The sequence below is a fragment of the Rana temporaria genome, chromosome 5 (assembly GCF_905171775.1).
Source record: "Rana temporaria chromosome 5, aRanTem1.1, whole genome shotgun sequence".
Classification (NCBI taxonomy): domain Eukaryota; kingdom Metazoa; phylum Chordata; class Amphibia; order Anura; family Ranidae; genus Rana; species Rana temporaria.
This window is the reverse complement of record NC_053493.1, coordinates 381,896,810-381,921,126: the sequence shown is the minus strand read 5'-3', so window position 1 is coordinate 381,921,126 and position 24,317 is coordinate 381,896,810. Positions and strand designations below refer to the sequence as shown.

General features: G+C 39.9%; 1 protein-coding gene across 6 annotated transcripts in view; it reads left to right on the top strand.

Annotated features, from left to right (window-relative positions):
- The window catches only part of TRPS1 (transcriptional repressor GATA binding 1), a 369,634-nt gene that overhangs the window by 179,021 nt on the left and 166,296 nt on the right, over window positions 1-24,317 (top strand). For all 6 annotated transcript variants that reach the window (XM_040354872.1, XM_040354869.1, XM_040354868.1 and 3 more), the window contains one exon: window positions 13,256-13,859. In XM_040354872.1, coding sequence (XP_040210806.1) covers window positions 13,256-13,859 — 604 coding nt within the window. The remainder of the gene's footprint in view (window positions 1-13,255; window positions 13,860-24,317) is intronic.

Here is a 24,317-nt window from a genome sequence, read left to right as displayed (position 1 = left end):
CAAAAATAATATATACAGTGGGAAAAATAATTATTTGGTCCTCTGCAAATTTGCCCACTTACAAAGAAATTAAGGGTATATATGTTTTTAATCATAGGTGTATATTAAATGAGAGAGACAGAATATCTATCAACCAAAAATCCAGAAAAAAAAAACACAAATGTTATAAATTAAGTTGCCGTTCAGTGAGTAAAATAAATATTTGATCCCCAAGCAAAACATAACTTAGTACTTGGTACTTGTTGGCAAGCACAGGGGTAAGATGTTTCTTGTAGTTGGTGACCAGGTTTGCACACATCTCAGGAGGGATTTTGGTCCACTCCTCTTTACAGATCTTCTCTAAATCCTTTAGGTCACTTGGCAACTCGAAGTTTAAGCTCCCTCCATAAATTTTCTATAGGATTAAGATCTGGAGACTGGCTATGCCACTCCATGACCTTAATGTGCTTCTTCTTGAGCCACTTTTTTGTTGCCCTGAGGGTATGTTTTAGGTTATTGTCTTGCTGGAAGACCCATCCATGACCCATCTTCAGTGTTCTGGCTGAGGGAGGAAGGTTCTAATCCAAGATTTTACAATACGTGGCCCCATCCATTGGCCCCTCAATGCTGCACAATCACCCTGTACCTTTAGCAGAGAAACAGCCCCAAAGCATAATGTTTCCACCTCTGTGCTTGACTGTGGTGATGGTGTTCTTATGCCCTGTACACACGATCGGTACATCCCACGAAAACGGTCTGATGGACCGTTTTCATCGGTTAACCGATGAAGCTGAGTGATGGTCAGTCGTGCCTACACAGCATCAGTTAAAAAAACGATTGTGTCAGAACGCGGTGACGTAAAACACAACGACATGCTGAAAAAAACAAAGTTCAATGCTTCCAAGCATGCGTCGACTTGATTCTGAGCATGCGTAGATTTTTAACCGATGGACGTGCCTACAAACGATCGTTTTTTTTTCTATCGGTTAGGTATCCATCGGTTAAATTTAAAACAAGATTTCTTTTTTTTAACCTATGGATAGATAACCGATGGGGCCCACAAACGATCGGTTTGGACCGATGAAAATGGTTCATCAGAATGTTCTCATCGGTTTAACCGATCGTGTATACGTGGCCTAAGGGTCATAGTCAGCATTCTTCTTCTTCCAAACACAACAAGTTGGGTTAATGCCAAAAAGCTAAATTTTGGTCTCACCTGACCACAGCACTTTCTCCCAAACCTTCTCTGAATCATTTAGATGTTCATTGGCAAACTTCAGATGGTTCTGTCCATGTGCCTTCTTAAGGAGAGGGACATTGCGGGCGCTGCAGGATTTCAATCCATGGTGGCGTATTGTGGTACAAATGGTTTGTTTGGTGACTGTGATCCCAACTGCCTTGAGATCCTTCACAAGCTCCCCCAGTGTTGTCCTGGGCTGATCCCTTACTTTTTTTTTATTCGTTTCTTCACATCTCAATCAAAGCCTGGGTGCTCTGCACATGTCTAGGATATGTAGACAAAATTTTAGTGATCAGGGAACACACAGGACTTGGCCACAGAGTGTATAACTTGTAAAGAAGCTCTTTATTGCATGTCTAATAAATGGCTCCTTTGAAAGTTATACTCCTGTAGCCAAATACTTACTGAGCATCAACCACTACAATATATATATATTGGTTGCAGTTTTACTGTAAAGTAAACTTGCTTCCCATTCTGTTTCGCGTTCTCTAAAATAGAAGTTTAACAAGAAGGTAGAACAAGGTAGAAGGGTGTCTGTGGCCTTGAGGAGATCAAGCTGTGATGTCAATCTGACACATTTGATTGTAAGTGTGAGTTGGTGATTGTAAATCTTCCTTGTAAAGGGGTGGGTTATTTAAGGTAATATCAGTAAAGTGCAGTGGAATATGCCAATATATAAATTTAATGTTGGAACCATGCACAAGGAGCTTACTTCACAGTTACAATAAGTTTGATTGGCATTACCTTACATTTTCAGACAGTCTTGTGTCCCAGGCAGCACTGCCAGACAGCATAGCCATGTCCATAACCTTACCTTACCCCGCAGTGGTTAAGGCCACATGCACTCTGGCCGGGCTGTTATGGAACGTCTGGCGGTTTTGATTTTTTTTTTGTTGCCTATAGTGGCCCTGCATGTTAGCCTATGTAGCCATGCATGCCCATGAGCAGTAGCATTTTGTCAGAAAAAAACAGTTGTTGCATGTAGAAGCGTTTAGCACTTTAGCATTAATTCATGTCACTGCCTAGAATAAATTATTATTCTGGCCAATTAAATGAATTAAAGCCCAAGTGCTTGACGCACTTAAATTCACCTCCTACGTCAGCCACTCCCTGACATAGGGGAGCCAAAGCTGCAGGGACATATGAATGGACAGAGGAGATTAACCACTTAACAACCACCACATACAGTAGTAGCTTTACTGCTACAGGGCAGCTACTCTGTGCAGAATCTTGTGTGTATATATATATATCAACCAAAGATCCAGAAAAAAACACATGGTACAAATGTTATAAATTAAGTTGCAGTTCAGTCTACATATATATACAGTGGGCCAGAATCAGATAGGTTAGCGGATCTTTAGATTTACGATCTGCCGCCGCAAGTTTTTGAGGTGAGTGCTTGATTCACAAAGCACTTACCTCAAAACTTGTGGCGGCGTATCGTAAATCCCCCGGCAGAATTCAAATTCCGCGGCTAGGGGGAGTGTACTATTCAAATCAGGCGCGTCCCCACGCCCTATTCGCGTACGACTTGCGCAAACGACGTAAAAAGATACGCTTGTTCCGATGTCCATACTTTGCATGGGCTGCGCCACCTAGAGAGCAGCTTTATCTTTACGCCGGCGTATGTCTTACGTAAACTGCGTAACTAATTGCAACGGGCGTACGTATGTTCGTGAATCGGCGTATCTTGCTCATTTGCATATTCGATGCGGAAAACTACGGAAGCGCCACCTAGCGGCCAGCGTAAATATGCACCCTAAGATACGACGGCGTAGGAGACGCCGCTCATATCTTAGCCTAATTTAAGCGTATCTGGTTTCCAGAATACGCTTAAATTTACGACGGCGCAGATTCAGAGTTACGACGGCGTATCTACTGATACGCCGGCGTAACTCTCTCTGAATCTGCCTATATAACTTTTGCGCAAAACAATAAATATACACTTATTGAGATTATTTTTTTTAAACAAAATTATGTACCAGAATACATTAAGGCCAAAATTTATGAAGATTTTTTTATTGGATATGTTTTATAGCAGAAAGTAAAAAAATGTATATATTTTTTTTTTATTTGTCAGTCTTTTTTTGCTTATACCACAAAAAAACAAGTGGTGATAAAATACCATAAAAAAAAGCTCTATTTGTGGGAAAAAAATTATATAAATGTAGTTTATGTACAGCATTGTATGACCTCGCAAGTGACAGTTAAAATAATGCAGTGCTGTATCGCAAAAAATGGCCTGGTCATGAAGAGTGGTAAATCTTCTGGAGGTCAAATGCATACATTTTTTTATACAGGTTAGACAGGATAGGTAGGAGTAACTGGGAGATAACATTTTTAAGAATAGTTATAGTTGGGCTTTTCTTCCACTTTTAACTACATGGCAAGTGTGCTGTATTAGTCCATAAATTACCCTTAGCCAAACTGGCAGAGTGAAGCCAAATTGCTTTCTTCACAGCAGAAAGTTGGCAATTTGCTTTTGTTTTAGAAGTTACAACTTTCTTCTAGGCAAAAAATAAAATACAAATAAAAAAAATCTCCATTTAGAGTGTTTATGAAGTCCTGAATGTGGAAATTCTGTCTAGACCTACAAAACCCAGGCTTGGTCGATCTTTCGGGTTTACAATGCTCCTTTTCTTAGCCCTGAGTTCTTTCCAGGTTAGAGTATGGAAATATTCCTTTCACAAATAGTGTAACTCTGGGATTTTGCTATGACATAATCTGGAAGACGTTCAACCAGAGCAATCTCCAAATGGTTCCACCTCACTGCCTAGTTTGCTCACCTGTCTTCCCGCTTTTCACAGATTGATATCTTGACATTTCACCTGCATTGAGCTAGAAGTGTGTACGCTATTGATTCAAGAAAGCAGAACAGCGGTAAAACAAACAAATTATACAGTTCACTCGCTACTGGCAACAAAGAAAATGTGGATGTGGGTTTAGTTTACCCTTCTCGAATGAAATCAGTCATTTTGCTGTTCAACTAGGTAGGAAAACATTACTGATTGCTTTCCTGCCTGTTGTAGGTAATAGATTGTGGCTTATACAGTAGGAGCCTGCTTTCAGACAATGTGATACTTTCTCTGAGTTAATCTTTAAAGTGGAGTTTCCATCCCAATTTTTTTTTTCATTATTGTGCTCATTAGACCTAAAAAAGAAAAAAAAAAAAAAGATATTTTTTTTTTACTCACCTGGAAATGCTTGTTGCTATGCGGTCCCACTAAATCTACCTTCGGATACACCAAGGATTCTGACGTCATCTCCCTCAGCTCCTCAGCACGCTAATGCTCCTGGGAAATGTGTGTCATAATTTCCCAGGATGCAGTGCGCTACCTCATTATAACTCCCCATCCAAGACTTCCAGGAAGTTAGGGCCAGATTCACGTAGATGAGCGGCGGCGTAACGTATCATAGATACGTTACACCGCCGCAATTTTTCATCGCAAGTGCCTGATTCACCAAGCACTTGCGATGAAAACCTACGCCGGCGGCCTCCGGCGCAAGGCGGGCCAATTTAAATGGGCGTGTGCCATTTAAATTAGGCGCGCTCCCGCGCAAGACCTAACCGCGCATGCTCCGTTTACGAACTCCCGCCGTGCTTTGCGCGAAGTGATGTCATTTTTTCGAATGGCGACATGCGTAGCGTAATTCCGTATTCCCGGACGGCTTACGCAAACGACATTATTTTTAAAATTTCAACGCGGGAACGACGGCCATACTTTATACAGCAATACGATTGCTGTGTAAAGTTAAGGCACCAAAAAAAACTAGACTAGCGGCAACGTAGCGAACGCGAAAAACCGTCGGGAATCGCCGTAACTCCTAATTTTCATACCCGACGCTGGTTTACGTCGCAAACTCCCCCCAGCGGTGGCCGCGGTATTGCATCTTAAGATCCGACAGTGTAAAACAATTACACCTGTCGGATCTTATGGCTATCTATGCGTAACTGATTCTATGAATCAGTCGCATAGATAGAACAACAGATACGACGGCATATCAGGAGATACGCCGTCGTATCTGCTCTGTGAATCTGACCCTAAGTGCTTGTGGGCTGCACAATGCCCACAAGCAAAATGACAACGGTGTGGACATCGTTTTATAAACTATCTTTTTTAAATAACTATGCGGAGCTGCGGCGGATTGTAAAATAGTAAGTGACCTGATTTATATTATAAAAACGCATGATGAAAGGACATACATTTAAAAATGCTAATTGAGGTTGGAACCCCACTTTAACCACTTAACCCCAGGACCATATTGCTGGTCAAAGACCAGAGCACTTTTTGCGATTCGGCACTGCGTCGCTTTAACTGACAATTGCGCGGTCGTGCAACGTGGCTCCCAAACAAAATTGGCGTCCTTTTTTCCCCACAAATAGAGCTTTCTTTTGGTGGTATTTGATTACCTCTGCGGTTTTTAGTTTTTGCGCTATAAACAAAAATAGAGCGACAATTTTGAAAAAAAATTATATTTTTTACTTTTTGCTATAATAAATATCCCCCAAAAATATATAAAAAAAACATTTTTTTCCTCAGTTTAGAATACATATTCTTCTACATATTTTTTGTAAAAAAAATCGCAATAAGCGTTTATTAATTTGTTCTCCGCACAAGTTATAGTGTTTACAAAATAGGGGGTATTTTTATGGCATTTTTATTAATATATTTTTTTTACTAGTAATGGCGGCGATCATTTTTTTTTTCGGTTCTGCAACATTATGGCGAACACTTTTGACACATTTTTGGGACCATTGGCATTTTTATAGCGATCAGCGCTATAAAAATGCATTGGATTACTTTAAAAATGCCACTGGCAGTGAAGGGGTTAACACTAGGGGGCGGGGAAGGGGTTAAGTATGTTCCCTGGGTGTGTTCTAACTGTAGGGGGGGTGGCCTCACTAGGGGAAATGACCGATCTTCTGTTCATACATTGTATGAACAGAAGATCAGCATTTCTCTCCCTGACAGGACCGGGAGCTGTGTGTTTACACACACAACTCCCGGTCCCCGCTCTGTAACGAGCGATCGGGTGTGCCCGGCGGCGATCGTGCCCGCCGGGCATGCGCACGCAAGGCGGGGGCGAGCTCGTCCGCCTCCGGCGGCGCGCACGCACCCCTAGTGGCCTGCGCGAGAGCCGACGTATAGCTACAGGCTCTCGCGCAGGGGAGCCGACCTGCCGCCGTAAAATTACGGCGGCTGGTCGACAAGTACTTAAGTAATAGCTTGAGAGTGGCAGACCAACATAAACATGGACTGGACATTTTTTTTTATTATAATTTTTTTTTTAGGGCTGCAGAAATTAACGATTAAATCCTTGATTAATCGTTAATTTCTTTGATCGAAAAAATCGATTAATCGAACACGAAAATTTTAATCAGTAACAGCCCTAAATGTATTTTTATTTTTTTAGATATACATGTGAATGTTAAAGGGGTTGTAAACCTTCATGTTGTTTCACCTTAATGCATCCTATGCATCAAGGTGAAAAACCATCCGCTACTTACCAGCCCCCCTGAGCCCCAGTTTACTTACCTGAGCCCTCAAAAGTCCTGCATCGAGAACACGCTTACTTCTTGGCTCTTCATTTGATAGAGTAATAGCAGCGCAGCCATTGTCTCACGCTGCTGTCAATCAACTCCAATGACGCGGTGGGCGGGACCGAGTCCTGTAGTTGGCGGCTATGGACGCCCGATACAGGACTCGGGAGCATGCCCGCATGGTAACCCCCTTGGAGAGCTCTTCCCAGGGGGGTTACCAGAAGCGGGGAGGAGCCAAGACAGCCGCCGAGGGACCCCAGAAGACGTGGATCGTGGCCACTGTGTGCAAAATGAGCTGCACAGTGAAGGTAAGTATAACATGTTTGTTATTTAAAAAAAACAACCCCTTTAACAATTAAAAAGGGACCTGTACTGTGTTTGCCAAAAAGAATAATCTTCAGCATAGACTGGGCTCCTTGCAGCTTATCTTTTCCCAATGAATAATTTATCATGATTTGTTCTAAACTGTGCAGAGGCTACCACCTTGAGGTAGAGGAGCAGGGCTTTGCTTCTTTATGTCAGAGTTGCCCCTTGAAGACTAATAGCCTGATGGTTGGTAGGGTAATGGTTAAGAAGTTGCAGAAGAGGAGGAAGAAGCACAGATCCACAGAATGAGTAAAGCAGAAGCTGGGAGATTCTTGCACTGCAGGTTCTTGGGTACAGCTTTCTCTCCAGCAAGGATAACAGTGAGCAGCACAGTGATTAAATCACTAAATATCATTCCAAATCTGGTGACCTCACACTGCAGATAAACACCTATAAGGTGCTTATAGATACGCCGTTGTATCTCCTTTGTGAATTCGGGCCTTATGCCGCGTACGTTTTTAAAAACGTCACTTTAATTGACCGTGTGTGGGGGAAAACGTCGTTTTATGTCTTCTAAAAAACGACCCAAAAAAATTGAAGCATGCTTCAATTTTATGTGTCGTTTTTCAAAACGTCAACTTTTACTTCACAGAAATTGACCGTGTGTAGCAAAAACGTCGTTTAAAACAACGTTTTTTCATCCGCGCATGCCCAGAAGCTACTTATGAAGCGAGCTTCAATGGAAAAACGTGGTGGAACGTAACCTCGCTTTGCTAGAACATTGTGAGAAAAACTATGGTGTGTAGGCAACTTCGTCTTTGAAAATTGAAGTTTCAAAAACGTAGTTTTTTACTTCACAGAAAATGTCGTTTTTTTTCATCACATAAAGTGATGGTGTGTACGGGGCATTAGATTCAAATAATTTGCTAAGGCCTTATGTGAAGAAGACTCATAATAATGGGTTTTAACATTTCCAGTTCAAATATTGTTTCTTCAGAAAAAAAAAAATGCTTGGCTGCATGACAAGTACAGATAATTTACTGAATGTAGCATAACCGATGCAAAGTTGTACTACCGAATCATATTAGTTTCCTGTATTAAGCAGAGTGTCATTGTTTTTTTATACACTTCTTGCTCTGTTTGTATTTGTGGTTGAATATGAAAGTTTTTCTGTAATGTTTTGATGCAGTAATGTGGAAAAAAACTAATTTCGCAGGTTTCCACTACACAGCTACAGATTGGTCAGGAAGCGATGACAAAGATGAGCTTCAAAATTTGTTTCCTCTACCAGTTCTCTTAAGTTACATAACCTGTGATTCTTCTCACGCTGTGCAACCAAATGCAGCTGCCTTTCTGCCTAGCTGTTGGGACATCTACTCCCTCTTCTCCTCTCTGCCCTGATGTATTAAAGTGCAGTAGATCTAAATCCTAACTGGATGACATTTAGGTTGCTAAAGCACAGTATATTGTATACAGTTGCCTTTTTTCCATCTGTTTTTCACTTTAGTGATGCTACCTTAGGAATGTGTGGAAGACGTGAAGGAACAAGCAAGCTTTGACACTACCAGGAAGTAGACCGTACACACGGTCGGTTTGGACCGATGAAATTGGACTTCGGTCCGTTTTCATCGGTTTGGACTGACCATGTGTACGCGGCCTAGGAGTGAGGAGTGTCTAAATGAGGACACAGGCATCCACGGTAGACAACCAAATAGTATCCATAGGGGTTAAAACTCGGCTCCTTCCTTTTTTTTTTTTTTGCCCTGTTAGGATTGCACACACGATAGGGTCGCCAGAGGAGAGCGGTCTGAAGGACCGTTTTCATCAGTCCAAACCGATCGTGTGTAGGCCCCATAGGTTATTTAACCTTCAGCCAAAAAAATGAGAACTTGCTTTAAAATTGAACCGATGGACGCCTAACCGATAGGTCAAAACCGATCGTTAGTATGCAAAGCATCAGTTAAAAACCCGCACATGCTCAGAATCAAGTCAACGCATGCTTGGAAGCATTGAACTTCGTTTTTTTCAGCACTTCATTGTGTTTTACATCACCGCGTTCTGACATGATCAGTTAATTAACCGATGGTGTGTAGGCGCGACGGACCATCAGTCAGCTTCATCGGTTAACCGATGACAACGGTCCTTTGGACCGTTCTCACCGGATGGACTGATCGTGTGTACGAGACTTTAAGCAAGATATACTCAACTAAGTCCACCTTTCTGAGTTTCTAAATAGTGCCGTTTCTTGCAGCGGGGAACCACTAGTTCAGTCGTGCAGATGTGCACATGCCTGCTGGTCTCCTCTTTTTGAGAAGATTTTCTTTTGTTTCCTGATGCATATCCAGGATATGGAGATAGAGTTTTTATCCTTTGCCTTCTTTATTCAAAATATTATCCCAAAATATATGTGGTTATTTGTACCCTTTAATCTGGTATCTGACTTAGCTTTGGGCGTGAGAGGTGGAGCATAGTTCAAGCCTCTGCGTTCTACCTTGGACAACACTCACTGGCAAAGCTCACTTGATTATTTGTGTGTTATGCCACTTGCCGAACAAGAAAAACAAAAATAAGTCCTTTCCGTAATGATCCTGGACTGTTTTCTTATCTTTGTCACACAGCGATCATGTTTTGGCACTTAATGGCGTGTGGAAGGAGAGGTGATGTCTGCTAGTTGAAGGCTGACAACACTGCCTTCACCTAGCCTGTAATTCATCAGTTACACTTAAAACAATAGAACTTTCTTATCGACTTGACAGCAACATGATTTTGTGCCAATTGTGTGCTAAACCTGTCTAGTCTTCCATTAAATAATTCTTTACAAATACATAAGCACCAACCTGCGATAGAGATATCAGGGGAGACATAACTCTGGATGTCAGTAAACAGAATGCAATACAGCGTGCTAATGGACTCATTGTAACTGTATGATTTCTCATTATTCACAGCGTGTCTTACATTAAAGATCATTTAATGCCTCACATAACCCCAGAGAACATTGTGTAACATTATCAGTAGGTGGATAAAGCTCACTGTCTATTGGAAAAACATACAGTATAGCACGTGAACCTTTTTTTTTGTTTTACATCATAAGTGAGATACTTATGTGATTGCCTATTTTGTGCTCTTAGAAGTATTTTTGACATTTTCTTTTTGCCTTCTTGCTTGTATGTTATATTTTGATGATTATATTTCATATGCTTATCTTTTTTAGCTTTCCCTTTCAATAGCTAAGCAGTAAGTATCCTTGCTAAACAGCTGTTATGGGAAAATAAAAGACAACTCAAGTAGACAACCCATAGATTTCAATATATATTGCTCTACATGTTCCTTGTCAAGAATATCTTTATTAAATGCAAGAATAAATTGTACATGAAGCATACATTCGTTACAGTTATCAGGTGGTTATTATAACATAAGATTGACTAACAGTATCATCTTTCTTAAAAAACAATAAACGGGAATATTTTAGCCATGTTCTGTGTACTATCGCAGGAAGAGTTTAAGTAGTTAACATAGCCAAATATGTAATCCTTACAACTTGTCCTAGTGGCTAGTGGATAATATATCAAAGATAATACGTCCTTATTTAATGTAACCTTACTACCTATCAACTTTAAATTTCTAAAATGTGCTACCTTTTCAAAGTTAACGGTAGATACACGAGGGTACTACCTTATGCAGTGCTCTACATGTTCAAGCTGGACAACTGAATCAAAATAATCCCTCTCTGGCCAGTCCCTACTCTACTCTGCAAAATGCCAAATACTTAATTATCTCACAACTCAAATGCCCTGTACACATGATCGGTTCGTCTGATGAAAACGGACGGATGGGCGGTTTTCATCGGACAAACCGATCGTGTGTGGGCCCCATCATTTTTTTCCCATCGGTGAAAAAAAATAGAACCTGTTTTCAATTTTTCTTATGGTTAAAAAAACGATAGAAAAAAAACGATCGTCTGTGGGGAAATCCATCGGTCAAAACTTATGCTCAGAATCAAGTCGACGCATGCTTGGAAGCATTGAACTTCATTTTTCTCTGCACGTCATTGTCTTTTACGTCACTGCGTTGGACACGATCAGATTTTTAACCAATGGTGTGTAGGCAAGACTGATGAAAGTCAGCTTCATCGGATATCTGATGAAAAAATCCATCGTTTCGTTTTCATCAGACAAACCGATCGTGTGTACAGGGCAAATCTCACTTGAATACTTTTAGGTAGATTCAGGTAGAGAAGCCTATAGTTACAGCGGCGTAGCTTAGCGTGTTTAGGCTACGCCGCCGTAAGTTAGCTAGGCAAGTACATGATTCTCAATGTACTTGCCTGCTAATATACCGCGGCGTAGCCTAAAGCGGGCGGGCGTAAGGGCGCCGAATTCAAATGTCTTGGAGGGGGGCGTGTTTTATGGCAATGAGGCTTGACCTCACGTTTTTTACGTTTTTTTTAATGCGCATGCGCCGGGCGCCTGCATTTCCCAGGGTGCATTGCGGCTAAGTATGCCGCACGGGCCTATTGATTTCGACGTGGACGTAAACGACGTAAATCCCGATTCGCGGACGACTTACGCAAACAACGTAAAAAATTTGAATCTCGCGGCGGGAACGGCGGCCATACTTTAACATTGTTATTCCACCTAATAGATGGAATAACTTTAGGCGTGCTAATGCCTTACGGAAACAACGTAAAACTACTGCGGCGGCCGGGCGTACGTTCGTGAATCGGCGTATCAACTCATTTACATATTCTACGCCGACCGCAATGGAAGCGCCACCTAGCGGCCATCCGAAATATTGCAATCTAAGATAGGACGGCACAAGCCGTCGTATCTTAGATATGTTTAAGCGTATCTCTGTTTGAGCATACGCTTAAACATAGGTTGGCGCAGATTCTGAGTTAGGTCGGCTTATCTACTGATAAGCCGGCCTAACTCTATCTGAATCTACCTATAAATCTTTATTGGATTTATAGTACCAATATGGACCAAACAGACACATTTTAAGGAGTACTATTCAATAGAAGTCATTGTTGCCATGTTTTTTTGCTTGCTGTATCATATTTTGACGATTATGTTTCATATACTTTTCTTTTTAGCTTTACATTTCAGTTGCTAGGCATTAAAGCCTAGTGCACACAAGCCGGAAATTGTCCGGTTCAGCAGGAAATGCCCAACTTTCAGTCCAGGTATACAGCTGTATGTTCTACAGAAGCCAGTCTAACAACTAGCTTCTGTTGGATGGGCATTCCGGAAAGCCAGCATTTAATCCGCGCCTGCAGCCAATAGCTTCAGCGCTGATTTGTGTATTCTGGTGAGGGTACAGTTTCTCAGCAGGAGAGGTTGCTGCATCAACATCACGTGTTTGTGTATTTATTTATTACAGGTATTTATATAGTGCCGAAAATGTACTTAGCACTTTTACATACTGTACATTCACATTAGTCCCTGCCCTCAAGGAGCTTACAATCTTAAGTCTCATCATCTCATATGCATTCAAGTCGAAAATAGACTGGAGCAAATTAACCTACCATCATGCCTTTTGAGTGTGGGGTGAAAACAGAGCACCTGGAGGAAACCCACAAAGGATGCAAAGAAGATGCAAACTCCATGCAGGTAGTGTACTAACCAGGATTCCAATTGAGGACAGGTATCTTCTGCACAGTACTAAAGGAAGGCACATCTCAAAACCCACAATCTGCCTATCTCTATAGCTTCAGATGCCAGCTAATGTAGAGCTTTATGGTTTCAGAACAATATCAGAAAAGAGTCCACCTTAACCAAGCCTCACATGATATCTCTATGATTCAGCTCTTCTTTTTTTTTTATGAAATATGTCAATGTGAGGCTTGGTCTTGGCAAACCGTTTTGTGATTTTGTACTGAAACAATACAGCTTTGTGAAGACTGATGTCATTTAGATGTGGTCAGATTGTTTGTTAATTCCAGGTATCTTCTGTACTTGTGAAAAATATTCTTAGCCTGAAAACAAATGCAGCCACCATATCTAAGGACTACAATACTGCTATATATTACTTTTTTATTTTTGGGTTTAGATGCACTTTAAAGGTCAGAAAAATCACAATGTGATATGGTGTCAGAAAGGTTAGAAACATAAATATTGTTGCTATAAGCCTCTAGAAATAGATTTAAAGCTTGCCTTTACATCATGGTTGTCGTGTTCTTTTCATTTTAGGAGGGTTCACAACTGCTACAAGTGTCGACAGTGCAGCTTCACAGCAGCAGACACTCAGTCCCTTTTGGATCACTTCAACTCTGCGCATTGCCAGGAGTCTGAGATCACTACATCCAATGGTGGAGAGGCCCATGGGATACCTACCATCAAGGAAGAGCCAAAAACTGAGATGAAGGTGTACAATCTTGTCACCCCTGATTCTAAAATGGGAGAAGCCATATATGACAGCACTGTGAAGAGGGAAAAGCCAGATGACAAGGACGTGCTCAGGGAGAAAGCTTGGTCTGATGGTTCAGTAGATGACCTTCGTAGTGTTGCCTGGAGAGGATCAGACATTCTAAGGAAAAGTCCGTCCTATACACAGATAGGGCTGGGCCTTTTGACCACGGTGTCTGTCAACCAAGAGCAGCAGAAATCTTCAAGAGATAGCCCAAATGTTGAAGCTGCACATCTAGCAAGACCTCTGTATGGCTTGTCTGTAGATGCCAAGGGATTTCAAGGAACAACACCTGGAGCTAGTGGAGAAAAATCAGGACCGCATACACCACAGTATTCAGCGGCAGGGGATAGCAAGTCCAAGGATGAATCCCAGTCACTTCTTCGGGTAAGTCCATATTGTCATACTAATTTTAGGGTTATATACATCTTTTATACAACATTTGTGTCTAAATTTCGAAAACAGTAAACATAAGCTATATTGGGTTTGATGCAATAAATGCCAGTACATTGAGTAATATTACACAGCACTGGTTGCTAATGAGAAAACAAATATTTTATACTAGGAGGAGTTAGAACCCTTGTCAAGTTTTTTTTGCTGTCTGTGTCTCCATCAGGGAGATTTATCTGTACTTCCTATCCTCAAACACACACTATAAATCTCACCAAAATGAGGAGAAAATCTTTCTTAGACAGTTACCAGAAAAAGTGTTGCTTGTTGCTTCTTCCCCTTCTTCCTGTTCTGGTGATAGCTATAATGCCGTGTACACACAATCATTTTTCGGCAGGAAAAAAAACTTTGTTTTCCGGCATGTAGAAAAAATTGTGTTTTTCCAATTTCATCATTAAAACGACGTTGCCCACACACCATCGTTTTAAAAAAATGCTCTAGCAAAGTGCAGTGACGTACAACGGCACTATAAAGGGGAAGTTCCATGCGGATGACACCACCCTTGGGGCTGCTTTAGCTGATTCTTTGTTAGTAAAAGACGATTCGCGATTTTCTGTCTGTTACAGCTTGATGAATGTGCTTACTCCATTATGAACAGTAGTTTTACCAGAACAAGCGCTCCCGTCTCATAACTTGCTTCTGAGCATGAGCAGGTTTTTAAGCCCACACACGATCATTTTTTACAACCCGAAAAACAACATTGTTTAAAACGTCGTTAAAAAATGCAGCATGTTCGGAAAAAAAATTTGTCGTTGTTCAGAACCCAAAAAATATGTGAAGCCCACACACAATCATTTTAAATTACATTTTTTTAATGCCGAAAAATTATCGTGTGTACGCGGCATCACATTTGTGATCCTCCCCTACTCATTTTCTTTTGATACTAACGATCCCCATTACAAATATGTTAGATTTCTCCCCAGTGAGTATACAGACAGCAATAAAAACCTGCCAGTGGTTTTAAATGTTCCTACTCTGTCCATTTTTTTTTTTTGCCTGAACGTACCCATTAAGCAAAAAACATGATACTGTTAATTTGAAGTTTTGAATCACTCTATGCTGAATTGTGTAACAATTAATTAATTAAATTGTGTGTATATATATATATATATATATATATATATATATATATATATATATATATATATATATATATATATATATATATATATATATATATATATCTTATATACCTTGCCTTATTAACATTGTGTAGATCTGTTAACATTGGCCTGAGGCCTGAGGTAGGTTCCACCACCAGCCCAGTGATAGAGTATTTTCTTACAAATCTAATGATTCTAGAAAATTTGGAAAAAGAAAAAAAAACAAGCCTCTTGGATATCTGGGGTCATGATGGAGGAGCTAAGCTCCCTCATATTGGCACCTCCTACATTTCAGATTTGAACGAAAGTGAATCTTAATTGGTTCACTGGTACATAAGTTGTCCATGGTTCCTGCACTGCTGGTGCACCATTGGTTTTAAGGAGCCCACCTTTCAGAATGTGGGCTAGTCATTTGATTTATATAACTCTATATGCATTGACAACAATAGATTATCACTGCCTTTAAGCTGAACTCCATGCATATATCTAAATACTAAGATAAAATACATTATTGGAGAGGTTTTATCTAAATGTATTTTCATTTGTTCCTGAGAGTAAAGCCGGCCATAGACAGTTTGAATCTTGGCCGGTTTAGCAGGAACCGGCCGGGATTCGAACAATATATGGGCAAGCTGAATGTACCCAAGTTAATCAACTTGTGACCCCCAGCTTCCCACACTCCCCCATAGGGGAGAACATAATCGCTTGGCAGGAGAGATTCCCCTGCAACACTGTCTGTTTTGATGGGGAAATCAAGCAAATTACTTTCCTATGACCTGTGGTTGGAGGAAATAAGTTTGCTCCATCTATGGCCAGCCTAATCTCAGCACAACCAAGAGCATAACACCACTTTCTTTGTTTCATTCGGGAATTCAGTGGTGTAATATACCTGCCTCTAGCCTGCTGATTGGACGGTAAAAGAGCACTAGGAAACTGTTTATGTGTTCCTTTTGTTTTCTTCTCATGTCAGCTTGTTTACTGTCACCACATTTACATGCATTGGATGCCACTGTTGCTTTTTTCTTTTCCAAGGCTGAGTGAGCACTGCCATACAGGGTAGCATGTCTTGCAAGGGTCTGATATTAAACTTTTATTCAGTTACCTACCATAAATTTAAAGCCCACTGTCAGAAAACCTAAAAATGATCCCTTGCAGTGGGGCTGCACTCACACTACAAGGGTTAATTGCTTAGGCCTAGACTAGAGAACCTGTTATGATAGATTTACGTACCCAATCTTCCTCCCTCTGTGCTGCTAGACAGCATGTTCTCCTCCATGCTCCAGTAGTCTAAGGTCTTGTCATCATCAGGAGCTGATGTCTTGATGATGTCACGTTGGAACATGCAGGATCGGCTTCTGCTGGGGTTTCAGGTAAGTGCTTCTGTTCTTCCCTAGACTAAATGAACAGTTCCACGGCAAGGGATCATTTTCAAAGCTTCCAGAGTTGAACTTTCACGTTTCGTTAATAAATACTGAGCTGCATCAATTTGTGTCTTCTATATCTGTATGTAGTTCAGCGTTAATGTCTTTATTTTATATGGAAAAAAGATAGGATATGATTGTTAACATTATACTCACACAACATGTACATTTTATTATTATATGATTCACTTGGCAATATCAAATGCTCAGTGCATATATACTAAGCTACAGCTTTGTCAACACAGAGATCAGTCAAATATTTGATAAGCTGAATCCACAGAATTCCATTAGTAGTTTGAAGTTTTTGGTAGACGTTGCTCACTGTGCTCTGTTCTTTGCTCTCTTTGTTAATGGAATGTCATAGAAGATACAGTTCAGTAAATCCGTTGTAGGCAGCATAGTATCAGCCATGGCTGAAATCATAGATGCGTGACTGAATTTGCTAGTATTCCAGACTATGGGTTGGTTTACAAAGCTTTACTGCATGTGCTATGTGCTGTACCATGTGATATTGTCAGCATATTGTCTAAGGGATTACCCTCACCTCATCAAAGCAAATCCCTCATGCAGTATTTGTTGCAGGATTTTACTACATCACGTCAACTCTCTTTACTATACAAAAGTCAGGCCACACAAGGTAAACTCTTCATTCAATAATTGATCATGCAGTACTTGCTACAATTAATTAATTGTATCAGAAATAAATTAAGCAATCAGAGCATGAAAATCTCCCACCTTTTCACATTTTAGTATTTGATATTACATCTAACAAAGATTGTCACACATTATCACCCCTTAAGATGACACGTTCTTACACATAGGTACCATACAACAGTTCCAGTCATTACTTTTCCATCCCTTTTTATTTTTACATTTTTTAGTTGTTTATTTTTTTTATTTTGTTTTTATTTTATTCCTATTTTGTATCTTATTTTATTATACTTTATCAGACTCTTTTTTGACAAGGAATCTTGAATTGCTAAAATGTTAAACTGTAAAATGATCCCAATGTTCATCCATGCTTAACAATTACTATTACTTTTAGGCCTCGTACACACGAGGGGACCGTTTTCATCGGACATGTCCGCTCGGAGATTTCGGTCTGATGGTTGTACACACCATCAAACCGAAATCCGCGCGGACAGGATACGCGGTGACGTGGCCGCGCCGTCGCCGCGACGATGACGCTGCGACGTGCGCGACCCTGGAAGGTCAATGCTTCCATGCATGCGTCGAATCACTTTGACGCATGCGAGGGCTTTCGGCCGAGCAGACATGTCCGGTAAGTCGTACAGACGACCGAACATGTCCAACCGACAGGCTTTTAACGGACATGTTTCTTAGCATGCTAAGAAACATTCGTCCGCTGGAAACCTGTCCGATCCGCTGGAAAATTGTCTGGTCGGCTGTACACACGACCGAACATGTCTGCTGAAACTGGTCCGCGGACCAGTTTCAGCAGACATGTTCGGTCGTGTGTACGAGGCCTAAGAGTACAAATACTGTATTTACCATTCTTCCAATACAAGCGTTATTTGACAAAAAAATATATATATATATATATATATATATATATATATATATATATATATATATATTACACTAGCTCCTGAACTGTGATATTTGGGAGGTTCCTTGCGGTCACTTTTGAGGGGAGCAGAGAATGGGGTTGTTTGAGGTAAAGGTAAAGTACAGAAATAAAGGCTTGAAGGCCTCATTTACATGAGGCGTATTAATGCATACCCCATTCTCCGTGGTGTTTACCGCACAGGGATGGATAGGTGTTTTCCATGCATCTCCATATACAGTAGATATAAAATATTTTTTACAAAGTATTTATAGATTTATTTCTTACCACACAGCAAAAGGTAAAAGGTAAAATGTGATAAAAATGTAATATTAATAACAATAATCATAATAACTATAATATTATTTAACAGAAGATTTATTCTTACCCTAATGTAATTACGGTACATTTTTTACAGAAGAAAAATATGATTTAAAACTCAGTACAATCTAAAAGAAAAGCCGCACGCCAAAGATATCTTTACAGGAAAACTTTAATCAGCTGACAGGCTTCAGTATATGTATAGAAAAATTGTGTCCTGGAGCACCGACCATAATCATGTGCCTCCATCCCTAAATCTATACATACAAGTTTGCATTCCCCTGGGACTGTAAAAGAAGCACATGACATCAAAGTAGTAGAAATCAATACTCATGATTACAAATGTATTAGTCCAATTATAAACAGATCTGTTAGCAGCGAAATATGTATATAATGCTGAAGAGCTGACGAGTAGCAGAAATATAATAACCACATGGATAGATTGCAAAAACATTAATTCATAGTATAAATAAATTGGAATGTGGCGTCCAAGTGTATAACGCATGATTGTAACAGAGCTACATCCAAGAACACAGCGTGTTTCATGGAACAACATTCACTTCTTCAGGAGTAAATGCAGAGTGCATGTAAAACAGCTCAGAATTGAGCTGTTTACACACATCCTGCATTTTTTCCTGAAGAAATGGATGTTGTTCCATGAAACACGCTGTGTTCTTGAATTCATGCGTTATACACTTGGACACCACTTTTTAATTAATTTATACAATGAATGATTTTTGCAATCTATCCATGTGAATATTGTATTTCTGCTACTCATCAGCACTTCAGCATTATATATATATATATATATATGTAGTGGAATGCAAACTTGTATGTAAAGCTTTAGTATATGGTCACACCCCCAGGACCACCTATCTGACATGTTTCACTCCTGGGGGGGGGGGGTTAAAGTTTTGCCTGTGAAGTTGTCATCTATGTGCGGCTTTTCATTTAGATTATACTGAGTCTTGTGTGGAGCACCTGATTCCAGCATATGAGGGGAGTACTCAGAGTTTTGGGGCTGTGTACTTTCCCTTCACTCTACAAAATATTTAAAAAGCTAACAAAAGCAAAAACCTTCTTCTAGTAACCAAATATTAATCAGTTTGTTATACTGTATGCACGTATGCACTTATTTTACAAAATTTATGTTCACATATTTTTTTTTTTTAAATATATATAATATTTTTTCTTTTTTATTGGAAAAAACATTGTAAAGTAAATAGAAAAAAAAAAATGAAAAAGCACGTACAATGGGCCACAAAATGCAAAAAAGACACAAAGAAATAAGAAAAAAAAAAAATATTAATTCAGTGTGTCTAAATTATTTAAATTTTTAGTCCCTGTAGTAATCAATTGTTTTCTTTGTTGGCATCACTATATTTATATATATATATATATATATATATATAAATAGAGTGATGCCAACAAAGAAAAAAATAGATTACTACAGGGACTACAAATTTAAATAATTTAGACTGAATTTAGACACTGATTTTTTTCCTCATTTCTTTATATATATATATGTGTGTGTGCCTGTGTGTGTGTGTGTGTGTATATATATATATATATATATATATATATATATATATATATATATATATATATATATATATATATATATATGAAATATTAATGTATGACTTAATATAGCATTTAATATACTAACTATATATAACTGTATTGTATAATTGTTAATGGTTGTTAACTCAACAGGATAGACTGGTTTTGCTTATTTATGAGGCTATTGTTAAATTTACTATAGCATTTTTTTTCTAAATAATTATATATGATTTCAGATGCTAGTAAAAATAACTTTTTTTTTAATGCAAATTAATACACATTTTCAAAACCAGGATATTGGCAAAAGAAAAAAATGATTAAACCTTTCTCTTTAAGCATTTTGCGAATTTCAGGATACTCATATGGAAATAATTATTTTTGCAAATCTCAGTGTTCTCTTTTAATGCAGAGGAAAATAGACTGTCTCCTGAAAGTTTGAGATTGTAGGGGCAAGTAACATTATATTGTGTAATTCGTCTAGTGAGGGCCTGTGCATGTATTACTGTCACAGTACATTAGCCAAACCCTTTATTAAACCCAATGGGTGGATGTGACTGCATACATTTGTTATTTAACTTGTACCACATGGCATGGAAGGATGATTACGTCAATGTAATATTCTCTATCGGTTTAATTCTCTTGTTTTAAAGGGGACTCTAAAACGTCAACTAATACTTTTATAAATGCTGAACTTTAAATTTTTTACTTGAAATCAATTAAAATGCAACATACTTTACAAACATGTTTGAAGTCCATCCTGGGTGACAGCCTTGGCTTCCTTCATAGATACAGTGGCAGAGTGAGTGTAGCCACCCAGGGACAAAAAGTGTGTAATCTATAGGTTTATACAGTGAAAATAAAGGGTAATAAATCTGAAAAAAAAGAAAACAACTGCAGCTCCCTTATCTAAAGACGGATCACTTTATTGTCTTATATAATATACAGCAGTGGTCATCAACCCTGTCCTCAGGGCCCACTAACAGGTCAGGTTTTATGTATTACCTTGGGGAGATGCAGACTAGAATACTGCAATCACTGAGCAGCAAATTATATCACCTGTGATGTATTTCAGTTATCTTGCAAACCTGGCCTTTTAGTGGGCCCTGAGGAAAGGGTTGATGACCACTGATATACAGTATTATTATTATACAGGATTTATATAGTGCCAACAGTTTGCGCTACACTTCACAACATGGGGCAGACAGTACAGTTTAACACGGGAGGAATCAGAAGGCCCTGCTTGTTAGAGCTTACAGTCCAGGAGTATATCTATATATCAATAGATATTAGGGCTGGGGAAATTGAAGATTAATTTCTCGATTAATCTTTAATTTTTTTGATCGATCAAAATTATTGACGTCACCGGACAGCCTGGACAGTGAGACTTACCCTGCTGGATGCGAGCAAACTGCACCCATTGGATTGAGGTACCTTTGCATCTGTGGAGCAGGAGGATGCATCAGTCTCCATCAGGGGAAGGGGCAAAAAAAAACATTGTTTTCCTGTCCTAAGCAGTTTTGTGCAGACAATTCTTTGTGTATCGGCAACATCTGTTCCGTGCGAAAGACTGTTCAGTTCTTCAGGGTATATTGTCAATAAAATGCGATCATGTCTGGCTAAAGTGATGCCTATTTGCCTACTATAAAGTGACTGACAGTCAATATACTTTCTACGTTTTTCTTAAAGTTTAATAAGAAAAAAATTACTTACGTCAGTACTACAGTTTGAATTTAAAACGTATTTGTGTGAACTGTGAAGTTAAGTCATGGATTGTGGAAACTAACTAGTGTCGGATGATTGTATATAGTGTATACCGCATTTACCACTGACTAATGCAGAGTTGCAAGGAGATCAGCTAAAAGTAGTTGGATCTGTATGTGCGTTATAATTAATCGAAATTAGTCGATTAATCGATAAAAAAAAAACAATTAATCGAACACAACATTTTTAATCAGTAACAGCCCTAATAGATATAGATAGAGGGCCAGATTCACGTAGACTAGCGGCGGCGTAGCGTATCGTAGATACGTTACACCGCCGCAAGTTTTCATCACAAGTGCCTGATTCACAAAGCACTTGCGATGAAAACTACGCCGGCGTAAGCCCGCGTAATTTAAATGGGCGTGTGCCATTTAAATTAGGCGCGCTCCCGCGCCGGACCTACTGCGCATGCTCCGTTTTGGAATTCCCGCCGTGCTTTGCGCGCAGTGACGTCATTTTTTCGAATGGCGACGCTCGTAGCGTAATTCCGTATTCCCGGACGGCTTACGCAAACGACATTAATTTTTACATTTCGACGCGGGAACGACGGCCATACTTTATACAGCAATATGATTGCTGTGTACAGTTAAGGCACCCAAAACGACGACTAACTTTGCGACGGGAAACTAGACTAGCGGCGACGTAGCGAACGCGAAAATCCGTTGTGGATCGCCGTAACTCCTAATTTGCATACCCAGCGGCGGCCGCAGTACTGCATCCTAAGATCCGACAGTGTAAAACAATTACACCTGTCGGATCTTAGGGATATCTATGTGTAACTGATTATATGAATCAGTCGCATAGATACTCTGAGAGATACGACGGAGTATCTGAGATACTCCGTCGTATCTCCTTTGTGAATCTGGCCCAGAGAGTATAGTATATCAATTTTTTTTAATATACTGTATAGTATTTGTGGAAGCTGGACGAATAGAACAATGTAAAAATTACCCTACCTAAAAATCAAATTTAAGATAAAATTGCGATACATTTTTAGTTTAGTTGTAACTGGTCCTTTCAGTGGGAAATAATACTACAGTGGCGTCTCCTAATCTTTAGGAATTGTTGAAATTAAACACTTACATAACAACTGAATTAATTAAGCTGTCAGAGTCTTTGATATTCATCATAATTGTAGATCCCACGTAGCTCTGTGGATTTCCTAGGACATCCCTGCCCGAAGGAGTGCACTAATCCCCAGTTACGTTCATTTCTGTATGCATGATGAAGTGGGTGTAGGAAGCCTTGGCAGCTAAAACTATTATTTGGGTGTGTACTTGCAGACAGTAGTGATAAAGTGGGTCAAAATGACATCAAAACCTTAAGGAACAGCGTGAATCACATCACGAACAAAAGGAATGTTGAGGTAACCCTTTAAACCTCGAGGCTTGTTAGTAAACATATGCTAATATAAGGGTTGCTAGGCTTTTCTTGGTTCTGAGTTTGAAACAATATGTTAATTTAGAAAAAAAGGATGTGCAATTATATATAACAAAATGAGCAAGAGAAAAGGCTAAATCCCAATATTGATTGCCTCAATATGATTGGATTAGAGATGAAAGATCTTGTCCGCTGTGGACTCCCATTGTTGGCTACCCAACTAAAAAAAAAAAAAAAAACACTAATGCCTCGTTTCCGGCGAACTTTTTAATGCCAGAAAACCCGAGGGGAAAGCCGAGAACCGGCTCGGCAGTTTTTTCCCCCTACACACGGCCGGTTTTCCTGGCAGGAAAACTGCCATGAGAGCTTTGGGCGGGAAACCTGGCCGTTTGTATGCTCCACTGCAGTGTTTCCCATAGGAAAACTGCCAGGAAAAAGACCACCGGGAATCACGGCCTGGGAAAAAGAGAACATGTTCTTATTTTTCCCGCCGGGATTCCTGACGGTTTTCCTGTCAGGAAAACTGCCATGGAGCATACACACGGCAAGTTTTCCGAGCCAAATGCTGTCATGGCAGTTTTCCAGAGGGGAAACTAGTCGTGTGTACACAGTGCACCACAGCACAGAGTAATATGTTGCCATGCATTAGCGCTAGACTTCAACACATTTGCGTCAACAGGTTGTCTCCATTGCCTCCATTAAGATTAAATGGCACCCAGTGGGGCAATGAGCCTCTGCTCAGACCGTGATGGCTTGGCACATCACAGTGTCCTGCCTCGTTATATAGGGGGACAGAATATCCAAAAGACGGTGGAAAACGGAGTCCGTCATATGGAGAAAGTTCCTGAAATCATCAGGGTTATTCTCCTGGATTTCCCTAAGCAGAGGCATATGAGAGAATTGGTCATGCTGGCACAACCAATTCTTGGCCCATGAACTCCTCCTCGCCCTGTTCACGGACACAGATCTGGAAAGATTATGAACTGCAGAAGACAGCCCATATGCAGCACAAACTCGAGAATGAGAACGTGCTTCCAACATGGCTTCAAACCGGTCGGCTGGTCAGAACACACTTAAAACAGAAAGCAACCAACTACAGCAAGGCCTGTAAAGAACGACCTGAAAAACAGAAAACCAGCGGACAGGAACGCACTGCAAAACAGATATGACCTGACTGCAAGCAATGAAAGACAGATACGAACCCACAAGCACAAACTGAACCCGAGAAAACGATCTGCAAAACACGGAGACTTAAAAGCGCGAATCGGCTCTAACCAAA